The sequence below is a fragment of the Physcomitrium patens genome, chromosome 7, assembly GCF_059467195.1.
Source record: "Physcomitrium patens ecotype Gransden chromosome 7, ASM5946719v1, whole genome shotgun sequence".
NCBI classification, from domain to species: domain Eukaryota; kingdom Viridiplantae; phylum Streptophyta; class Bryopsida; order Funariales; family Funariaceae; genus Physcomitrium; species Physcomitrium patens.
In genome coordinates this window covers 10,127,886-10,149,706 of record NC_143416.1, presented here as the reverse complement: position 1 = coordinate 10,149,706, position 21,821 = coordinate 10,127,886, and the positions used below count along the sequence as shown (strand labels likewise).

The 21,821-nt window shown below is 37.6% G+C and overlaps 1 protein-coding gene, 1 long non-coding RNA gene and 2 other non-coding genes across 16 annotated transcripts; 1 reads left to right on the top strand and 3 right to left on the bottom strand.

Annotated features, from left to right (window-relative positions):
- Nucleotides 1–1,946: 1,946 nt before the first annotated feature.
- Nucleotides 1,947–2,839, bottom strand: LOC149988553 (uncharacterized). The gene is made up of 2 exons (XR_016504179.1): nt 2,673–2,839; nt 1,947–2,385 (listed from the first exon to the last, which is right to left on the bottom strand). It is a non-coding gene; the product is annotated as an uncharacterized LOC149988553 (long non-coding RNA).
- Nucleotides 2,840–8,459: 5,620 nt separating this feature from the next.
- Nucleotides 8,460–8,532, top strand: TRNAA-AGC (transfer RNA alanine (anticodon AGC)). Its single transcript has one exon. It is a non-coding gene; the product is annotated as a tRNA-Ala (tRNA).
- A 3,798-nt stretch (nt 8,533–12,330) lies between these two features.
- On the bottom strand, nt 12,331–12,403 carry TRNAA-AGC (transfer RNA alanine (anticodon AGC)). Its single transcript has one exon. It is a non-coding gene; the product is annotated as a tRNA-Ala (tRNA).
- Nucleotides 12,404–13,097: 694 nt separating this feature from the next.
- LOC112284685 (cyclin-T1-3) lies at nt 13,098–20,046 on the bottom strand. Of its 13 annotated transcripts, none has more exons than XM_090251933.1 (11): nt 19,496–20,008; nt 18,535–18,685; nt 17,623–17,995; nt 17,329–17,410; nt 17,060–17,194; nt 16,618–16,793; nt 16,006–16,157; nt 14,892–15,910; nt 14,225–14,517; nt 13,806–13,896; nt 13,098–13,422 (listed from the first exon to the last, which is right to left on the bottom strand). In XM_090251933.1, exons 3-11 carry the CDS (start codon nt 17,856–17,858, stop codon nt 13,243–13,245), a joined length of 2,364 nt encoding a protein of 787 aa, XP_090108059.1. In that variant the 5' UTR covers nt 17,859–17,995; nt 18,535–18,685; nt 19,496–20,008; the 3' UTR covers nt 13,098–13,242. The 13 variants fall into 13 exon arrangements, with proteins under 13 accessions (XP_090108059.1, XP_090108060.1, XP_090108058.1 ...); XM_090251934.1 differs by having other exon boundaries at nt 18,535–18,613; nt 19,496–20,006; XM_090251932.1 differs by having other exon boundaries at nt 17,623–18,613; nt 19,496–20,046.
- Between the last annotated feature and the right edge of the window lie 1,775 nt (nt 20,047–21,821).

The window sequence follows — 21,821 nt, the reverse complement described above, 5'->3', positions numbered from 1 at the left end:
CACTCCGTCCCTCTTGTTCAAAGGTTGGCTGGACTTTCAAGTAGTTGTTCCAGTTGTGCTGAAGTTTGTAAAATGGTGGTGCTTCTGTTTTATTTTTATTTTTATTTTTTCTACTGTGGGTGAATGTCGCTTTGTCTAACGATCCATAACCTAATTTTCAAAAGCTGTTCTGTTACCAAAAAACTCTGCTTTAGTTTGATTGTGAAAGAGGACTTCCAAGTTGGTAGTACGTACTTGCCTGTTTGAAAGACTATACTCTGATAGTCAAGTCTACATTGCAGAGGGACCACTAAAAATAACTCCAAAAGCATCTGAAGGAGTACCTGAAGAGATCAATGCAGACACAAATGAGCCAATCAAACTTCCTACATCAGCACGAATCACGTATCAAGGTCAAGAGGTGCAGAATCTGTATCTAGACAAGCTTATGTCTCCGGCTGTGTCAGTATTACCCAGCGCAGAATGCGATGGATTTGTTTGACAGATCATCACACAAGTCAGGAATGTGCTGCCTCAACATCCTGATGCAGTGGCCAGGAAGGCGAAGAGCCGTTAGAGCAAAGTAGGACTTGAATCAAGGAGATGTTCATAATAGAGGTGAAGTGACTCTTCCTCTTCCATTTGGCAGGTTAGGCCTTCACCACTTGCTGTAGCCAATTCAATCACGTAGACTGCTTCTCCAAAAGCATACATTACCAAATGCAAATTGTTAAATCACCACTCTGTCCAAGTGTGCAATCAGCTAGGCCACAGAGTGTGCGTCAGACTCATCTCGCACGAGATCTGCAGTGTGCCATGGTTGGGAAGGTTGAAGAGTTAGAACTGTAGAGAGAGATAGAGCATAAGGCTTGAAATAGTCATAATATTTATTTTGATGAACTACACTGAGCTGCTGACCAGGTAGTGTTAGTCGGTTGATGAGGTACTGCATGCAGACCGTAATTGAATGCACTTACTCCACGATGGTTGGGCAGTGACACACGACATTAAAATATTGATTTTAGGTCCCTCTTCCCCCAAAATCAATTAAAACATTGATCTATCATAGAGAACTTGGATGCATAAGGAAATCCTCAACGTTCTAACACGAAGGCCCAGACTTGGGCATAGAGGACTAGAACACGTTTAGTGCCAACCAAATGTATACATGTTAGCAAAACTGAAAAAGAGACGTTCAACGTAATCCGGCTTGGAGACCCACACCCACAACAAGATCTTACTAAAATCAAACGAAAAGCAAGTTTGGGATTCAAACGCAGCTCAAAGAGGAAGCTTGGAGAACGGCACTATCAGGACGTTAGTGGGTGCAGATAACTGCAAAACATGCGATTCGGATACTGTTTGTAACACATTGACAAAACATTTTATGTCATTGTAACTAGCTATGATTCACGATGAAAGATGCTGTAGAGGACTCAAAAAATGTGAAGCACATACTGAGCATTACATACTAAAAAGTGTAGTGACATGAAGAAACGGCACACGGGACTTTCATGTGGAAAAGTAGAAGGCGAAATCGTACTCTCAAAACAGATGAGCAGATGCATTTCCAGGAAATAAAGTTTCCTTAAAAGCGCGCATTTAATACAGTGGGAGCATTTACAACCCTACACAATGCTTTCAGAATCTACCACTAGACGCAGCGTCTACAGTATTACATTGATAGGACAATATGTAAACAGCACTTCTTATTAACAGGTTGGTGCTTGAACAGCGTAAGGAACGGCAGACGATGCCGTGTGCGCATCCAACAATTTACCATCATCTAACATGTGCAATGATGCGATTAAGAGAAATTGAGCCCGAAGCCTCTATCTTGAGTTATTAATCAAGATGCAATTTGCTTTAGGGCGGTTAAAAGAATAATCGTATGAATATCCCACAGAAAAATATTCAACCAATTGATTTTGAATACACCAACATACATTCGGATTGCCTCAAGACAATAGAGTGAAACCTTTTTTTTATTCTTAGTGAGTAAAACACGGCTAGTAAGCACAGAAACCTCCTCATGTATCTAACGTGGCGTCAAGTTACCACACTAGACCCAACAAAATACCAGTCCAATTAATGAAGTGTCATGATATTCAATACCAGTGATCGAACTCCGGCATATCCGGCTGTCACAAGTATCTCGACTATATAAACGTTGTGTTCAGAATAATAGTTTGAAAGGGTCACAGTCATGAGTCCCCAATCCCTTACAAAAGACTGGGAATGAGAAGAAAGCCTCCTAGACACTAGCGCAGATATCTTAGGATCGTACATTAGCACGGGCTCGAACAGTCATACCAATGCGCAAGGGCATCCACAAACGCAAGTTAAACTGATCTCCTTTCTTCCTGAGTCTTGTACAAACAACAGTGGCGGCAAGGAGCAGTTGTGCTTCGAACAAACCAGGCAACATTAGCAGCACGCATTCGTGGGCTAGAAACCTGGTGGCTGATTTCCCAAGATCATGTACTAAGGTGCATGTAGTAACTACTCACAGTTAAGAAGTGTTCATTGACAAGATTGTTCAGAAAATTACCATATGTTTCATCATCAAGTTTAGGTGCTCAAAGATACAGGAGGTCAATGAACAGGGGCGAGGAGACATGAATTCAGTGCATGAGCAGATGAGTATTTCAAGACAAGCAATTTAATCATTTGTGAATGGTAAGAACGCGTACCATAACAATCCGCAGAAGAATTGGAGGCACACTTCTAATCGAGAAAACCTATCTGATAGCTCGGCTCAGGTTCAGGGAGGTACAAATGCAATGCTCAGAATGGACAGCGCCATGCTTCGCCGTCTAGCTATCCAAAGGAATGTTAACCATTTCAATTGGATGCTAAAAAAGACTGAGATGGGCGCTATCCCTCCTGAGCTCTGTAATTATACCTACCAGCAGCAATTCATGTCCAATATGCGTTCATTCCAACAACGTATGATCCAGGACAAGAGTTTGGATATACATCTCCGACAGCGCACATGACTGGTCACTGATGGTCACAACGTCCACCTTGACACGAAAGTCGCTCCACTGATTGAGATCTAAAAGACTGCACCCCTAGAATTTCTGCTAGACGCAAGCGTTACACCACCAGAGTGACGATAATTCATTCAACTAATCGAAGAAGTCAAGGAAAGGCAAGCCTATAGAAGACGTTTGGAAGATTCCAATCAAACCTCGCGCAATGGTGGCACAGAAAAGAAACCAAGTTTCTACGACTTCCAGAAGAATTGATGAAGTTTTAACACTTCAGAGAGACACGAACTCAACCCCTCTATAGCAACTTGGGGAGGAAGCAAACACTTTCCCCCTAGAGCGGCTGTAAGACACCAGTAGTAGTAGCAGTAGCAGCAGCAGCAGCGGACTAAGTGATGAAATACGGAGGTGGGTTGTATTTAGAAGCCGTCAAACTACCGTGCTGGTGGAAGAGGAGCGCTGTCATGTTGACTTGGGAGTGCCCCCCGGCCCTTCCTATAGGCTCAGGCCTAAACCCAGACAGACCCCAGCAGCAGCAGGAAGAGGAGCAGTGGCACCACCACTACCACCATCACCACATTTGTTGCTGTGTAGGTGAATCTCTCCTGGAATTCTGTGTGCACTTGAAGACACGCACCCCTGCCCCCTCCTCACACTTTCTCCCAGGGCCCCACCCCACTCACAGGTGGTGAAAAACCTTTCCTTTCCTTTTTCCCCCCCTCCCCCCACTCACACACATGTTATGGTTACAATACTCCTCTCCTCTTCCACTACAGGTAACAGCAGCAGCAGGCCAGGGGATTCTATCCTCCTCCTCCTCCACAAAATTTTTAGGGTTTGCTCCCCAGCTTCATTCATCTGGCACACAGCCCCAAAATCTACATGTCTAATGATTGATTGGTTGGTCTTTAGCAAGCAGGGGAAGGGGGGGGGGCATGGGGCTGGCTGGCTGGCTGGATGTCTTCTTACACTCCAGCTTCCTTCTCCTCATTTAGCAAGTGTGAATGGGGATTGATTCACCACTAATACTGGACTTGTCACCTTTTTATATTTAGATTTTATTTATTGTTTTCCTAAGGCATGAGCCCTATCCTTGTATGGGAGCTGTCAATTCTGCCAGCATGCTTTTGATATTGGATGAGATGGGTGACGTGGATGAGAGTGAGGTGTTTTGTTTCTGAGAATGCCTGATTAGCATAAGATAATGAGGGGTCACATGATGGTGATAGGAATGATTGATTAATAAAAAATAATAAAACTATAAATAAGCATGCAGCCAGCCAATGTAAGCATATCTCCTTAACAGCTTTGTGGTTGGAACCCACCAATAGTAACAACATTGCAGGCTGGCTACCCATTCATATTTGAACCCTACCTACACAAACAATATTATTATTGTAGTTGTGTTTATTATTGTTCCATTGTTTTTTAATGTGGAAAATCCTCCCATCTTTCAAAATGGATATTAGTGTTCTATGATCCAATACAAAATAGGTCTAAAAAGCAGTAGTGTTTAAATAGGTGGGACAATCCAGTCCCATGATTGAAGCTGTTACTTTGACTGGGCAGAACCTGATTGTTGGACACACAAACACACACATTGCAACAAAGAAAACTACATACATACATATTTATTTGTTTATTTAATTTTTCAAGAGTGAAAATATGTATATTTTTATCAGTCAAATTAGTGATTTTGACATGACTGTTAAAAAAATATTTAAAATTATAAGAATCATACATGTGTACATTTTTTTATTTTAAAAAATCATTTGATGTAGCTGAATCATCCATTTTACTTGTGCCTTGAATGCACACTGATGGGTTGGATGCACAGATACACTAATGTTTAATGAATGAGTTTGTGTTGGGAATCTTTTTTTTTCTTTTTTTTTCTTTTTTTTCTTTTTCTTTGTTGTTCTTTTTTTTTTCTATAATTGATTATGTGTAAATTATCATTGAAAAAATAGATTAAAAGATTGAGAATGTGGTTGAAATTTTTGGTATGATATTGTGGTTGTTGTAAACTTGATCTTGCTATATCTCCCACAAGCATGCTAGCTATGTATCAATACAAACTTGGCTTCTTCTACCCTCCAATCACAATGATTTTTTTTTTATTTTTATGTGGATTGATTAGAGGAATATATATATATATATATATATATGCATTATTTATTTTTACAGGATACAATTGAATTGATATTAACATAAGACTATATTTCATGTATTGGTTAGTTATATTTTTGAGGATTGAAATTTTGTTAAAGATCAAAAGATAAAGAAACTATTAGGTAGAAAGAAAGCATGTGTCAATCAGTAGTTGATAGAAGAGACTGATATGTAGCTACCATGGCTTTTTTTCACCATGTTCTTTGATGCTTTCAAATATGAACTGAAAGCATTTTTTTATTGAGTTTGGATGGGCATTTGATTTGGTGTGTAATTGGAGGTATGCACATCCAAAAGCTCAAACATAAAAGAACCTTCAAAGATTTGAAAATGCTTAGATGTGTTGTAATATACACAATAATAGAAAATATAAAAATATTACATGTCTTTGGTTGTAGCTTCTTAGTTAGCTTACAAAGTAACCAAAGTTGAATTTTGAATCTAATCACAAGCTAGTTTATGCTTCTTTTTGGAATTGAATTGCCAGTCGGTTTTTATCAAATAATAATTTTTTATGATATGATGCACAAAAAAAATTGACAAATAAATTCAAAATAAAGGATGAGTGTCATGTTTTCATTGAACATGTAAGTTTGTGACCAATCCATCACCTAGTTAAAAGCCCTTGAGATCTTCACAACATGTTGAAAGATCTTGCAAGGAATTCTACACTTGTAGCTGAATTGACAAAACACATGCCATCCTATTATAATATCAAGGGTCCAAACGTCAACCCCACCACATATATATATATATATATATACACATACTAGGGATGCTCATCCATTGTCAAAGTCCAAGCTTCATTGGTGACCATCAATCAACTAATCATTCTCTACCTTTTCTTACTTTTCTACTTCCGTTTCATTTTTTCATTTTTTATTTTTTCCTCTTTTGGCCTCTGCCCCTTTGTCTCCCATCCATCAGACTTGTTTCTTCCCTAGTCACAAAACCTAAAACCCTACTAATTAGCCAAACCCAGGTGGCAAGCTTCTTCTGAAGATCCCTGACAAGCATTGAGTTGGAATTTTATTTTGATTCATTGGGTGGAATGGGTTTTTCTAGGGCTGCCCAATGGTCTGATTTGGTCATCTTTCTGCATGTGAAGTGAAGTGAACCATCCTGCCAAAGGTCAGACAACTCACTCACACAATCAATTTGGGGGCAGAGAAACTGTGAGGCAATCTTTGTGGAATGAGCAAAGCAAACACACAAGGGAGTAAATGAAGAATATTCCATTTGATGCTCTGCGGGCAGCATACCAACATGTTCATTGACCCTCACTTGCATTGAAGAAAGGCAGAAACTCTCTAGCAAATGGGCTCACACTCCCTCACATGAAAGAATAAATGACATTTTTATAACTAATTGCCTTGCTATTTTCAAGGCATTCTTAGGCATTTCCAAGTTGACATGGGTGTAATTGTTCTTTTCTTCCTCCTAATTATTGTAGTTCCCATTTCAGGTCCACTCAAAAATACTTAAGTTCCTCATTTATGTTGCTGATTCTCCAGAATTTTAGCATGATTTTATTCGCAGCATTTCTTGATGCCAGTGTACAAAAAGCTTGCAAAACCCATCTTCAGTTCATGCACCAGAATTCAAAATTAGACAAAAAATTGTTGTATAATCCCTACATTGGAGGATTTCGTAACACTCCATGTGACTGCTCCCAATGGCTTTTGGGGAATAGGATGCTGCAGTCATCATTCCCAGGAAAGCTCCCAATGCTGTTCACACATGTACAATGCGAATCAGAGTGACTAGTATGATCCTGTAAAGCTACTTAGCAGCATGAACAATCTCCCTTGCTGTCAATGGAACTCACTGGTTTGAAGATTCCATCGGAATAAATAAATGACAGGCTCATCTAAAAATGGAAAGCACAGTCACCAAACATGGTGGAATGGGGGAGATCATGTGTTTCACCTGGAACAGCCTTGGAGATTTGAATGTCATGGGGGGGACTCGTTTAAGATTTGATTTCGTTTTAGGTTTTTGCCACAGGCTTTTCCCATGCACCCAATTGGAGTGTCCTGCAATGAAGGACCCAACTGGAGAAAAGCATACAGGATGAGACAATTCTTAACCTCAATCTATCTTTTTTGATCTTACACAATTTTTTTTAAAATCATGTTCACAAAGTGACAAGGTACAATAAGTTTTAGAAGTAAATAGAAAAAAGAAGCAGAGGGTTTATTTTTTGGGGTGTTGATGTGGTAGGCTCCAGTGCTCAAGAATGTGCCTGTCAGCAGCCTTTGGTTGTCCAAGTTTGTGACCTAATGGCCATTTTCCAGATCCATTCTTGTCATACAGCCCCTCCCTTCAGTTCATAGCACTGCTGCTACCCATAATGAAGCAACCCACTTCACAGAAAATAAAAAAATAAAAAATCAATGACTGCCCAAGACCTGCCCCTGCCCTGCCCCTGCCCACCACACATTCCTCTTGTCTGCACGAAGCTACATGAACCCCCCAGAAGGAAAAAGCTCAATCCTTATCCTTCCACCCTCCTTCACCCATGCTAGTCCTACCGCCTTCTAGAAGCATCCACCAAAAGGCTTTGGCCAAACTGTCTTACTCATGAACTCACTCACTCACACTCCTTCCTTGACCATACCCTCTCCAGCAGAATGGATCTAAAGAAGGGGAAACAAAATACTACTAATAATAAAATAAAATAATAATAATAATAATAATAAACTGTGCTTAGAATTAGGCTGGCAACCATGCTCAGAATGAGGAATAGAAATGATGGCTTGAATGGGGCCAACGTGCTATCCAAAGGGGTGAAAGCACCTTTTGCCCAATGATAAAAGTTGGAGAACAGACAATGCTGGCCCCCCAAATGGGGAGAGGCATTGTTGCTTTGTTTCAAGCTCATTTTGTACATATGCATGTGGTGGACAAACATACTTTTGTCAAATCTTTCATTTGAGCAGAAAAAGATAAATCCAGAAAACTGTGTTCATTATGTTGCCAAGATTCCAAACACGTCAATAATTGGCGATTTTGGATTGTAGCCCTGGAAACGCAATCTTGTCCTTTACTAAATTAAACTAGAGCAGCTAAATCAATCAATATTTTCTTATCTCCTGTTTACTTGTCCTCTCTAAGTTCAACCAATCTCTATCCCTAATCACTTTTTATTTCTAAAAAAATTTCACATGGCAAAAAGAAATCATCACACAATTCATTACTACTGCGTGATAGGTAAGAATGAGTAGTAAGGGGGACGGAGTTCTGAAAGGGTACACATGTTTTCAACGAGCCTCAGTTGTCAACAGCGGGTGGAACTCCTCCACTGATTGGCACGGGGATGTAGCTCAGATGGTAGAGCGCTCGCTTAGCATGCGAGAGGTACGGGGATCGATACCCCGCATCTCCAATGAGGGAGTGACTTTTGCCGATTCTTCTCGGCATACATGGACCATGACTCAAATTATCTACTTTCAAATCGTGATGATTTATGATTATATTCAGTTTTATTGATTTTATCCACACTTAATTTTGTCGTGCAAAAATGTTGTAGATATTGTGTTGTAAGAAATCCTAATTTTGCAAATTGTATCAACTTTTTTGGATTCTTTTATAAAAATCTTAAGCATCCAGATTTATATCTTGGTTGCAAAATATCTAAAAATACATTATCCAATTAAATTTACCAACCAAAGTTTAGACCAATACTCTTACTTAGATGTAATATATTATTAACACAACATCACCAATATAGCCTAAAGATCCATTACAACCTGCAAGAGAAGAAAGAACCAAGTAAGTCAAAAAATAAATATTTATTATTTGGTTATTTACAAGCATAAGTCTTTTAGTTATATTTCTTTATAACATTAACATGTGAAATTAGAAAATCTGTATGAAATTAGCATTCTATGTTTGATTTGATTTGATTTTTTGTATTTTCAAACCATCTATAATAATTATCAGAACCTTTATCAAGGTATTAATGGTATAGAATATAGTAATAATATTTGAGTTTAACCTTGCAATAATATATTTTGATATATCAAGAAAATGTATATCCTTTTTATTATTATATTTGTTCATGAGAGCTATTTCCAATGCATCTTCTAACCTTTAAACAAAGTCCCTTTTGAATTCATTATTAAAATATGGTTCTTCCAGTAAATGTTCTTCTTACTTCCATGAATTAACATGAGAAGATGGATTAGCTTTCAGAATGTAATCTGCAAGCCCTTGTTATTGTGCATCTTGATGGAATCTATTCCTTTGTTAGTTTAAAAAGAATGGAGGAATAGATCTTTTTTCTTATGGGATAATAGTTTTTTTAAGGATGACACCATTATTTTCTTCTACTCTAATTGTTTTTTTTAGAAACTCATTTTCTAACCTATTGACTTCTTTTATAGCTATATTTCTTATTTTGTGGTTACATCACTTTATTAGACAATGTTGAGCAGTGTGCTTAAATTCTCTATAATATAAATACACTTTATTTCATATTGTAATTTGTAGAGAAATTGGTTGATGAGTGCAAAATCAGCTCACTTAATATCAATCACAAATTGTTGAAATTATGAAGCATATAATATTATTGATTAGTTGCTTTGTTGCAAAATATAAATCTTGTGGATTGAAACACAAATTGCATTATATTTTCTTTACATAGATCAAAATTCAACCAAAAAAGCTTTTAATTTATTTAATATTAGATTAAATTATTTTAAAAAAGATGAAATTCATGATAAAGCAAAACTTGAAGTAGTGTTCCAATAAACATAACTTGTAATCTTGGAGTTGGATAGATTTGACAATGAAGTTCAATCTTAAATTAAACTTTTATGATGAATCTTAAACTTTGATCTTGTACCATCAAACTTCTTGAGCAAGACAATTTTGGATTCTCTAATACTTGAACAATGTTCCACCATAAGAGAAGTACAATACTTTGATGTAGATGTTGAAGCAAATTTGAACATTTCTACATATGCACTTCTTATCAATCTTGTTTCTTCTTGTGGTGGTAAATTGAATTAATTTATTGTAAGTATTAATTCTCTCATTTATTCTTGTATTTTTGTTATTACATTCTTCATTTAAGCAAGCATTCTTATCATAATATAATATTAAAAAAGATATCTAATATTACTTATAACAAGTAAAAGAGATGACTTAAAAACAAAAAAAAATCTCAACACAATGTAAGACCAAGCATATCAAAATAAAACTAAAAGTAACTAAACAAAATGGAATTCAAAAGACAGGATTGAATAGAAGAGAATAAAACCAAACAAAACCAAACAAAATCAAACAAAACCAAAAAAAACCAAACAAAATAAAAATAAAAAAATAAAAAATAAAAAACCTAATAGAATAGAACAAAAAAATCAAACTTTACCAAGAGAAAGAGCTTAAAGCCATATCTCACCAAATGCTCCAAATGGCTTCAGTCCTTCATACTTATATTTTTTTCAACTATCGTAAAACTTTCTAGAATGTCCCTAATGGTGGATTCTACTAAGATAATTGCTCTTTTAGAAGATTTTAGGGGTGGATTCTACCATGAAAACTATCCTAAGCCTTTCTAGAAGGTTCTATGGTAGATCCCATATGAACTACTATCCTAACTTCAATTCTAGAAGCTTCTCAAAAACAACTTCAACTTCATATCTTTATGTGCAAATATTACAACCATCCTATTCATGCCCTATTATATGGATAATCTCCATCTTCTAATATATTTATGTTTAATCAAGAAAAAGAGATAATCCACACTTATATAAGAAAAGATAAAGTTTTGATATTGTAAATGCAATCTTGTAAATTTTTCAAGGTTAAGAACTCAAAGAATGTAAATAATCAAGTGAAAGATTTCTCTAAGAAAGATGAGAAAAGAAAAGAAAAAAGAAAATATGTATATTCAAGAAGAAATTGAAATAACTACTATCAAAGACTAGAAAACTAGAAATTCTTAAAACTAGACTAAAGTAAGAAAAGAGTTGACAAGAGTGAAGAAGGCTTCACTCTTACTTCTATATATACTATCTAACTAAGAGTTATGAATGATATTCTACAAGACCTCTAACATGCGTCCAATTTACAAGACACATGTTTAACTTATAAGACAAGTTTCCTATATTTATCCTAAATGGCCAACTTATACTACAAGTCAACATGTGTGATATGTGGCAAATTCCATGGCCAACTTTTCCACCTATCAATCACCTCAAAACTTGTAAAAAGTCAAATGTGTATCTATAAAGCTTTTAAAATGCTTCACTATAAGATATTTACAAATCTACTTACTTTTATTAACTTCTATCTAATTTCTTTAATCTAATTAAATATATATATATATATATATATATATATTTGTGATAGTATTTATGTAACTTGATTAGATCTCATAGAACACTTTTATTTCATTTTATGTTATTTTAAACATATATTATAAATAATTTATTTTCTACTAGGAAGTTTGAGTTGAGTCCAATTAGAGCGCTTAAGAAGAGACTTAATTTACTTAAGATTTTCTAGATCTATGCATATATATTTTTTCATTGTTTCATTGAGGTTTTTAGGAATCAAAAAAGTAAATTCTTATTCATTATTTAATAGGTTCATTTAATAATAATTCTACACCATAAGAGATTAGATAATAGAATTAAGATTTATTTTAGAGATGAATCAAATCAAATCAAACATAGAATGCTAATTTCATACAGATTTTCTAATTTCACATGTTAATGTTATAAAGAAATATAACTAAAAGACTTATGCTTGTAAATAACCAAATAATAAATATTTATTTTTTGACTTACTTGGTTCTTTCTTCTCTTGCAGGTTGTAATGGATCTTTAGGCTATATTGGTGATGTTGTGTTAATAATATATTACATCTAAGTAAGAGTATTGGTCTAAACTTTGGTTGGTAAATTTAATTGGATAATGTATTTTTAGATATTTTGCAACCAAGATATAAATCTGGATGCTTAAGATTTTTATAAAAGAATCCAAAAAAGTTGATACAATTTGCAAAATTAGGATTTCTTACAACACAATATCTACAACATTTTTGCACGACAAAATTAAGTGTGGATAAAATCAATAAAACTGAATATAATCATAAATCATCACGATTTGAAAGTAGATAATTTGAGTCATGGTCCATGTATGCCGAGAAGAATCGGCAAAAGTCACTCCCTCATTGGAGATGCGGGGTATCGATCCCCGTACCTCTCGCATGCTAAGCGAGCGCTCTACCATCTGAGCTACATCCCCGTGCCAATCAGTGGAGGAGTTCCACCCGCTGTTGACAACTGAGGCTCGTTGAAAACATGTGTACCCTTTCAGAACTCCGTCCCCCTTACTACTCATTCTTACCTATCACGCAGTAGTAATGAATTGTGTGATGATTTCTTTTTGCCATGTGAAATTTTTTTAGAAATAAAAAGTGATTAGGGATAGAGATTGGTTGAACTTAGAGAGGACAAGTAAACAGGAGATAAGAAAATATTGATTGATTTAGCTGCTCTAGTTTAATTTAGTAAAGGACAAGATTGCGTTTCCAGGGCTACAATCCAAAATCGCCAATTATTGACGTGTTTGGAATCTTGGCAACATAATGAACACAGTTTTCTGGATTTATCTTTTTCTGCTCAAATGAAAGATTTGACAAAAGTATGTTTGTCCACCACATGCATATGTACAAAATGAGCTTGAAACAAAGCAACAATGCCTCTCCCCATTTGGGGGGCCAGCATTGTCTGTTCTCCAACTTTTATCATTGGGCAAAAGGTGCTTTCACCCCTTTGGATAGCACGTTGGCCCCATTCAAGCCATCATTTCTATTCCTCATTCTGAGCATGGTTGCCAGCCTAAGTGACAAGTGGGGCTCGTTGAAAACATTTGTACCCTCTGAGAACTCCGTTCCCCTCGCTAAGACTCACCCAACTTTGAAAACGATGAGAGTAACTTCAGAGAACTTTTGCAGAATGTGCAATTGATTTGAAATATGTTATTGCTTATAACCAAGAGACACATAAACTTGAAGTTAATGGCCATGGTGAGTATTTATTTGGACGCTTTCCGAACATCTGCGAAAATGCTCCAAATTAAGACTAGGAACACATGATAAAAAGGTGGAATCGTCTAGTATCCAGAGTTCGAAGACAAAAATCTACTCGAGCCATTAATATTTTCCAATACGTCTTTAGGGTCATAAAAGTTGGCAATGCTCCTTCAAAAGAAATTGGCAACTTCGGAGAGAAAATTGATATCCACTGAAAACATGTCCTGAACTACCTGAGACAAAACAAAATCTTAAGGTTTCTTCCAAAACAAAATCCATATCCTTATTCTGAAGCACAAATTTTGCTCTTCAGAGTCACTCGAACAAATTTCTCATAGCTAGTATCCCGTATACAACTAAGAGCAGCAGCAAAGTGACGACGCAGTGAGCTGATTCACGTTGTGAGACAAATAAAATCAGTAATACAGCGTTTTACTGTAGAGATTTTCCTGCCACTAGAAATGCAATGGAAAAAAGCATTCACGCCGGAAAGAGGCTTTCACAATGCTCATCTTAAGAGCAAGCAACAAACCAATTCATAGAGAGCACTCTTTCTGCAAAATCAGATCGCCAAGGCACAGGTAACAAGTAGGCTTCTTACTCGTGACGAACCTTCTTGTGATCTCGGTCAGACCAGTCCCTATCTTTGTGATCACCCCGGTGACGTTCCCTCTCACCATCTGGACGATGTTGATCGTACCTGCTAGTTAAAGATTAATAATCAGTACAACCAAACCACCACAACCTTGAAAAACATATCTCAGTTACTGACATGGTAAACAAATTCACTATATCACAATCACAGTGCCTCACATTCCCTGGTTTCAAAAACTCAACGGTGATGCAGAACCAGTGAACTGTGCTCATTAGAACTTCGAGAGATGAATTCAACCTGAATGCTGTAGCAATTTCTAGACAAAATCTGTCACTTAGAAAGCCTGCATAATGGTATATCGTGAGAGAAACAGAAGACATTCATGTGAACTATAAGCTTTGCATATTAAAAAAACACTACGAGGTCCAATAGGTACCTGTGATGTGAATGGTGATAGTAGTGGTCCCGGTTATGGGGAAAGTGCCTTCCGTCCTTGTAGCCATCCTTTCGATTCCCATACTGTTCACGACTTCCATGGTGTCGTTTTTGAGCCCCAGGACTCAAGCTACGGTCAGAGAGGGACCTCTTCTCTGCTGATCGTGGTGGAGACCTAATAGTACTGCTTGTGCTCGGCACTTCACCCTCTTCTACCCTCTCAGGAGAACGATCCCTTTGCGCCCGGTTGTCCCTATCTACATCCATATGGTCATTACGTTCCAGTGACTTTCCCTGAAGGCAACAGCACGCATATTAGAATCTGATTAGTGAGCATCTACAACGCCTGGTGGAGCCAACCAGATTAGCAACCAAGGAACAGAAATCCAAGCAGCAGAGTTGGATAGGAGCAACCACGGAAGGACTATGTGAAAATTTCAAATTAAGAAAACTTCATTTGTGATTTTGAAACGTTTAAAATATAGGGTTTAGGCATCACATTTCTGAAAAAAAGTTAAGGTCTGTCTCAAGTTTTAAGGACTTCACAAAGCTAGATGTTTCAAACTATACTCATTTCAGCACCATTGTTGTAGAAGAAGGTTAACAGCAAGAAGACTTGTTTCTTAACCTAGTATTATAAATGCTCCATCCAGAGGTATGAAAGGTACCTGCTTCCTTTCGTGTGCATATGATTCCTTCTCCTTCACAATTTTCTTCCTGTTTGAAGCAGCAAAATCACCCTCGGCCACTCGTTCTTTCAAATTAATCACATCATGCTCAACCTTAGTACCCTTCACCTCCCCCTCCTCTTTCACCCTAGACTTTATGGTACCTGATTGATATTCCTTGCCACCTCCAAAGTCATGCTCGCCTCTTAAGGGCTTCCTATCCTTCCTCTCTTTCCCAAACTTCACCGCCTCTGCTGCAGCATCCACTCCGCTCTCAAGCTCCCTTTCCAGCAGCTCTTCTTCATTCGTTGGTTCATGTTTAACACCTGGAGGTTTCAACTCGGACCCTACCCGTGCTTTCCTTCTTTTCTCTAACGCTGCTTTAATCTTGTCCTTATTAACTTCATCCAAACTTACAAACTCTTTTTTCCTGTTCTTCACTTCTGTTTTAGTAAAACACTCCACATTCTCGGGATTCGAGACCGTGCTTGCCTTCTCTTTGATCTTCTCCTTTCCATTCCAAGTCTCGTTTCCTTTTCGTCCTCCGGCATCATTCAGCTCAACTCGAGAAACATTGGTTTTCGCCTCCTCTCGGTATTCATTGTTTGCTCTCAGAGTCTCCTTTTTTACCACTGTCTCCTGCTTGTTTCTCCCGTTCAAAGCCGGCACTCCAGATGTATCTGGAATGACATTATGCCTAGCATCTGAAGGTCGATCGGAAGGAGGGTCGCTGTAAGCACTTACCGTATTAGGAGTGTACAATGATGACGATGACTCCATCCTGCCACCAACATAATCATCATCTCGCTGGCTAAAAGTTTCATCCAATTTTAGTTGAACTTCTGATTTTGCCAAAGGGCTTTGATGATCATGATGATGATGATGACCGTTTGTAGAAGGGGATTCTACAGGAGCATGGCCACGATTCATTTCTGAGGGGCTTGGATCATTGGCAAGGGAGCCTGTCGGACCATTGGATTTGTTCTGCTCATACAATTCCAGCATTTGATTGCTTACTTCTGCAAACCAGACAAGGCTTTAGTAAAATAGAGCTTGGATAGTAGCATGATAGTAGAGTTTAGGCATCTGCTGGAATGTGAACGAGGTGACCAACCTTCCAACTGTCTAGGGGTTACTTCAAACTGCTGCCACCACACCTTGTCTCCATCTTTGGGCAGATTCACTTTCAAAAACTTGGCAGCCAAGAAGATAGCTCCCGCAGCAATATGATGAGGCTTGAATTGCAGGCACAACGATGTGCGAAGACTGCACAACCCTTTCCCCTTGCCTCAGCTATTCTCACTTGCAACAGACATGCTCATTAAACATGTTCTTCTGTAATATAGCTTACCTGGCAAATCTCTAAGGACAACAATATGACTGTGTGAGCAAAGTAACAACTATTCTCTGACCAGGGAACCTCACTGGATGATACACTCATTCAAAAAAAGAAGCAAATGGAAAACACAATACACCAAGTATACATACGATTTGTCAAGGTGAAAGAATCGAAATTGCCCTACCATAATCACAACACCTACTCTGAAGGCAAATATAACTCTTTTTAGCAGCAATAAGATATTCCGGTCCTACTTAACCAACCTGCACGAACTCCAAGGTATAAACTAATTGAGTTGCGCAGGAAGCAGGGAAAGGGGCAACATCCCCAGAGCAATGCAAAATAGTACAAGACCCTGATAAATTTAGTGGTTCTTGCCATACTCACCCATCATTTACAAAATTCCAAGCAACCTGCGCCAATGTATTCTGAGCTACTTTGAACTTCTTGATAGCTGCCACCAAGGGTTTGTATGGATGATGTACATTTAGGTCAAAGCCCAAAGTGGTCAGCAATAATCGCTCACCCCCCAATACCAGCTCCTTTTGGTCTTCATATACATCCTAACGAACAAGGAGAGAGCTCCACATAAGAAGAGGCCGCAAGTGATTACAACAGTTTCCTATTTTCCAAACACAGCCTCGAGCAAGCCCCTTTAAATATTCGAAGTTGAAATGTTACGCAGGTCCAAAGGAACCTTAGCACTATCACGTCATTCTAAAAAAAATACTTTACTTCTAAATTGAAGGGCCCAAGCCAAGGAAGACCCCAGGCATTTAAAATCTCCAGTCCCAATCAGCTAAAAGAAAAGCTTGGCATCGAAGTATACCTTTTGTCTGATTCGCTGCACAGCAATAGGATCCTTTTTGAACCGAATTTCGTAAGAGAACATGATGACTTCTCGAAGCGGCCGAGGAGTCTCCTCCACTTTCCCAGCCAGAAACATACATATAGTTGCGACCATCTGCCAGCATACACACAACACAAAACAATTCATATAATGACAACATAATTCCTTGTAAGAAAAGGTGCAGACAAAACTGCTTCTAATTCTTAATAATAAGTACGTTCCAAACCTGAAGATGGAGATACACTCACGTGTCTGTCATTCTTCTTATGCGATTGACGATGGAAAAACCGATGGCAAAACACAATGGCTGTTGCAATAGTCACCTGAGGTCTGCGTCATCTCATAGAAAAGCGGCACATGTTATTGCCGAACTACGAAACAAACATACTATACTAACAATCTAAGTTCAGTATGTCGCAAGATTTCTTAGCTGAACCTCGGAATCCAACACACTTCAAAACAAAGCGGAAACAAAGTGGCATGCAAATCCAAAACGTGGAAACCATATTAACTGTACACTAATACCAGGATCGAATTCTTACACTTTCAGTCGCATGCCAAGGTCTTGCAAAAACGTGCAGTAAGACTTCCGAAAGTAGGTCTCTTTCTTAATGTCGATTCCATCCAACCTTGAAGGGGACTGTTTCTCAATCTCGTCCCGACTGAAATACCAATTAGCGCTTGAGTGATCAGGTTCCTCGAGCTTTCCATTTCCAGTGCTGGCGCCCGCTAAGGCTAATTGCGCTGTAGCATCTGCGCCACCTAGTAAACCTGCCATAGCAGAGTAATCTAGAACCTAAACCTTGTAACTCCCAGTTCTTTTTTCCTCGTCCAGGAAGAAAGTCTTTCAAGTGGAACTATCTGCAAGCTGCGACAGAAAAGATCTCCAGATTGAAGAGGTGAAGTCTCCAGGATCTGGTCCAAAGAGAACGATAGCTTGTTCATATCCTCAACAGCACCAGCAATGAAATTCTTCGCTCCGCATAGATGACTCATACATGTGAAATCATAGTCAAATCACATGGTCACTGGAACCTGCTTCCTTCGTATCAAAACTTGTATTCTAAAGAAGCTTTAAGCTCACATATCAAGGATATCATGATCGCGGACCGTCAGAATATTAAATCTTACACGATCATCGGAAAATTCCGATAAAAATACAAAAGATGAATCTTCTCTTCTGTGTTCTAACGAATGAACTAAGACAGCTAGCTCTTACAAAAAAAAATCAAAAATATTTATTTATTTATTTAAATAATAATAAATATCGCTGTGGGTGCATATGTAATAGAGACACGACCTCTATCACGGATGTAACTCAGTGAGAGCAGGAAATCGGAAATACAAGAAAGTTCCGAAAGTATCTACCTCACAATTCTAGGACAGGACGGGGAGAAGAAAAACTTTTAAATCCCCGAACGAGAAATATGAGCTTGGTCTCAAGGAAATTTAACCTAAAAGAAGTGTTGAGGTTGGATAAAACCAGCAGAACAGAGCAGGAGCATACAAAGCGCAGTGCTGCACCCAATGGATCTGCAACAAGGATCGGCACGGAGAATATGAAGCAGATTATGCCATATAAGAATCGTCACCCTGAGCCATAAACTGCGACAACAGAATCCGAAAGTTACAAACATGCAAAGAAATAGCTAAGGTCTCTGTATAGAGGTGCTTTTGCGTTTCTTCTAAAAACTAAGAAACGCAAAAGCACCTCTTTAATGCTGATGGAATCAAATACAACCAGCTCAAACCTCATCTCCACACTAAGGTCGCAAATGCACAGATGTTATACTTGATGATCTATTATCAACGTATCGTTCACAAACTACGGCAAAAACATATCACTTTGTAAGAAGACCAGCCTCACCATCGGGTAAATTAGGGGTGCGAACGTCACAAAATAAAGACCTTTCCTTTGCGCTCACAATTCCTTTATGAAAATGTCTGCGATTTGTAACCTAACTGACAAGTTCGACTCTCGTATTCATTGGAATTCCAGACATTGTACGGTAAAACATAAACTTGCGACGGACTCAGCTCCAGCAGATTCAACCCACTAACCTACCTGTGCATGTTAAGCTCTACTGCAAATGCACATTTTCTCGTGCTTATCCTCTCTCAAGTTTCACGACACGTCTGAGCGAAATCCTCTAAAAACCAAAATTCAGCTCAAGCACAACTAGATTACAAGACTGCTGACTCAGAAAACAGAGCCTCCCCATACAACCCAAATAAATTAATTAATAAATAAAAACGGCCATTTTCTTCACTCATACGTGGTGCACTCAGCTCCTAGTAATCAAGTAGAATCTCGCCCCAATTCCACTCCGCTTAAAATCCTAAAACCCCAACCCCCCATAAATCATCCAAATCAACCCCAATTCTCAAAACTACAAAGAAGTCGATAACACATACCAATCCAGCCCGACGAAATCGCAATCCCAAAGCCGAGATCCGCAACAACCACCACTATCACAGCCACGGAAACTCGCCTCAATGACTGGAAAACGCAAACGCCTCGACAATCCGGGGGGGGGGGGGGGGGGGGGGGAGAGCCTCACACCTCGAGACAAAATTGGACAAATTCAAAACCCTCCCCCGCTCTCAATGAACCTCTTCTCCTTCCCACATCACCGCACAAGGGCTCCTCATGAACTCAACCCAGATTCAAGCGCCCCACTAGGCCTCCCCTTGCAAACCCCACCTTCACATCCGATCCCCCAACGATTCTTTCGAGAAGGAAGCTAAAAATGACTCAATCCGCGGGAAAAACGGACAAAGGGGTATCACACGAAGCGGGAGAAGAGGGGCGTGTCGGAGAGAAAGAAAAGAGTAGTAACGAAAGGGCAAACAGGGGCTGAGAGGACCGGCAAGAGCGATGGTGGACGAGAGAGAGAAGCCACGTCGACGACAACAACGACGACGACCACGGCAAACCCTAGTCCCGGAGCACACACGCACCGGCCTTGCACTCATCCCCCCATTACGGTGTTGATCCCCCTTCATATCCGCGGTTTCAGGCCTTTCCAATTCCATGGTCTTGGGTGCCTTTCATTTCCTGTTTCCGGGCCCCTGACTTTTGTAAATGGAAAATTGCCATTGTCGTAGCATCACAGTGTAATGCAACTAAAAGTGGGCTTTAAATTGTGGAAAAGTTCAAACTCTTCATGTTCTTGGGTTCATAAAAGTTTGTGCACTCAATTGTTCTACAAACATTGTTTTTTTAATACTATAATTGAACCTTTGGTGTTATTTGGGCAAGTCTTTCTTAAGGAATTAAGAAGGTTTCTTGTAGTCTTTAATTATGAAGTTTTTATTGAAGAAAAAGAACTTTGAAGTCATAACACAGCATCAACGAGGCTGCACACAAAAAGAGTATGAAGTAAGATATTTCTCACTTCCAACACCCATTACTTTTAGGTGGTGGTTGCTGCCCTAAAAGACAACTTCCACTCTTTGATTTTTACACACATAGTCCTAGGATCCTTTGTCATTTAACTTACCATGAGGGTATCCTATATCCAACACTAATTACTCTTATTTATTCTTTAAATATTCTTTAGTTGATACTTTATTTTCTTGACTTTGAATCTTAACCCTTGACCTCATCCTATATCCATAGGATGTCCTTTCTATATACCAAGAGTCAACTTTTTGACTATTAATAACTTGCTTAAGGTAATAACTTTTACAAGGTAAGTTATTTCACTTTTGCTTATGTTAACAATTTTGGTATCTAAAGTCTATGTAGAGAAAATATTGTGATTAAAAAAAGATAGTTGATTTCAAGTGATTCTATATTTTCATTGTGTTTTGATTGTAATTAAAACTTGCAAATTTTTTGGAAGCAAAAAATGAATTGTTTTATAAATTAATTCACTTTATTTTGAAATAATATTTTGTACTATTAAACAAAAATAAATATAAATTTTTAAAATATTTTTTAAGATTATAATCCATTGTTTTTGAAAATCTAACAATTTTTATTCCTGCACTATTCAAATATTCATAAAATCATTTTACACCAATTTTATTATTGTTTTAACTTTTTGACATCTTTGCTTCTAATTTTCATTTATAAATTTGTAAGAAATAGAAAGAAAAACAACAAAATATATCTAAACCAACAAATAATAATTATTTAATGAGATTCTATGTTAATGATGAAACAATTTTGATATGAAGGAAGACACTAAATTTGAAATGAAAAACTACAATTCAAAACCATGCTTTCTTACAAATAGTCTTAGATGCTATAAATTCCAAAAAACACTCAATAGATTGTGTATATATATAGATGAATATGTTTAAGAGATATTAATGAGTAATATCATAAATCTAAAAATTAGATTACAAACTCATGAATACAAGAAAGAAAATTGCAACAAAAAACAAAAAGAAAATATAGACTTTTTGTATAATTAATCAAGCATTAAAATTTCAATACTAAATTTAAAAATAAATTAAACTAAAAATAAATTAAGACTAAGACCAATTTAAAATATATAAATATAAATATATATAATAGTAGAATCTGGGTATTTAGCAATTCATGTAATTGATAATGTTTGTAAAATATATATTCATAGTATTAAGGATAAATTTAGGATAGTAATTTTCTAAATTTAAGCAGCATAAATTAATAATGATTTGATAATATAAAAGGCTTGTTGAATGCCAAGTGAGACTCATTGTATTCAATTCTTCGTGTTTTTTTGCTTGGTAAGATGATTTGAAAATT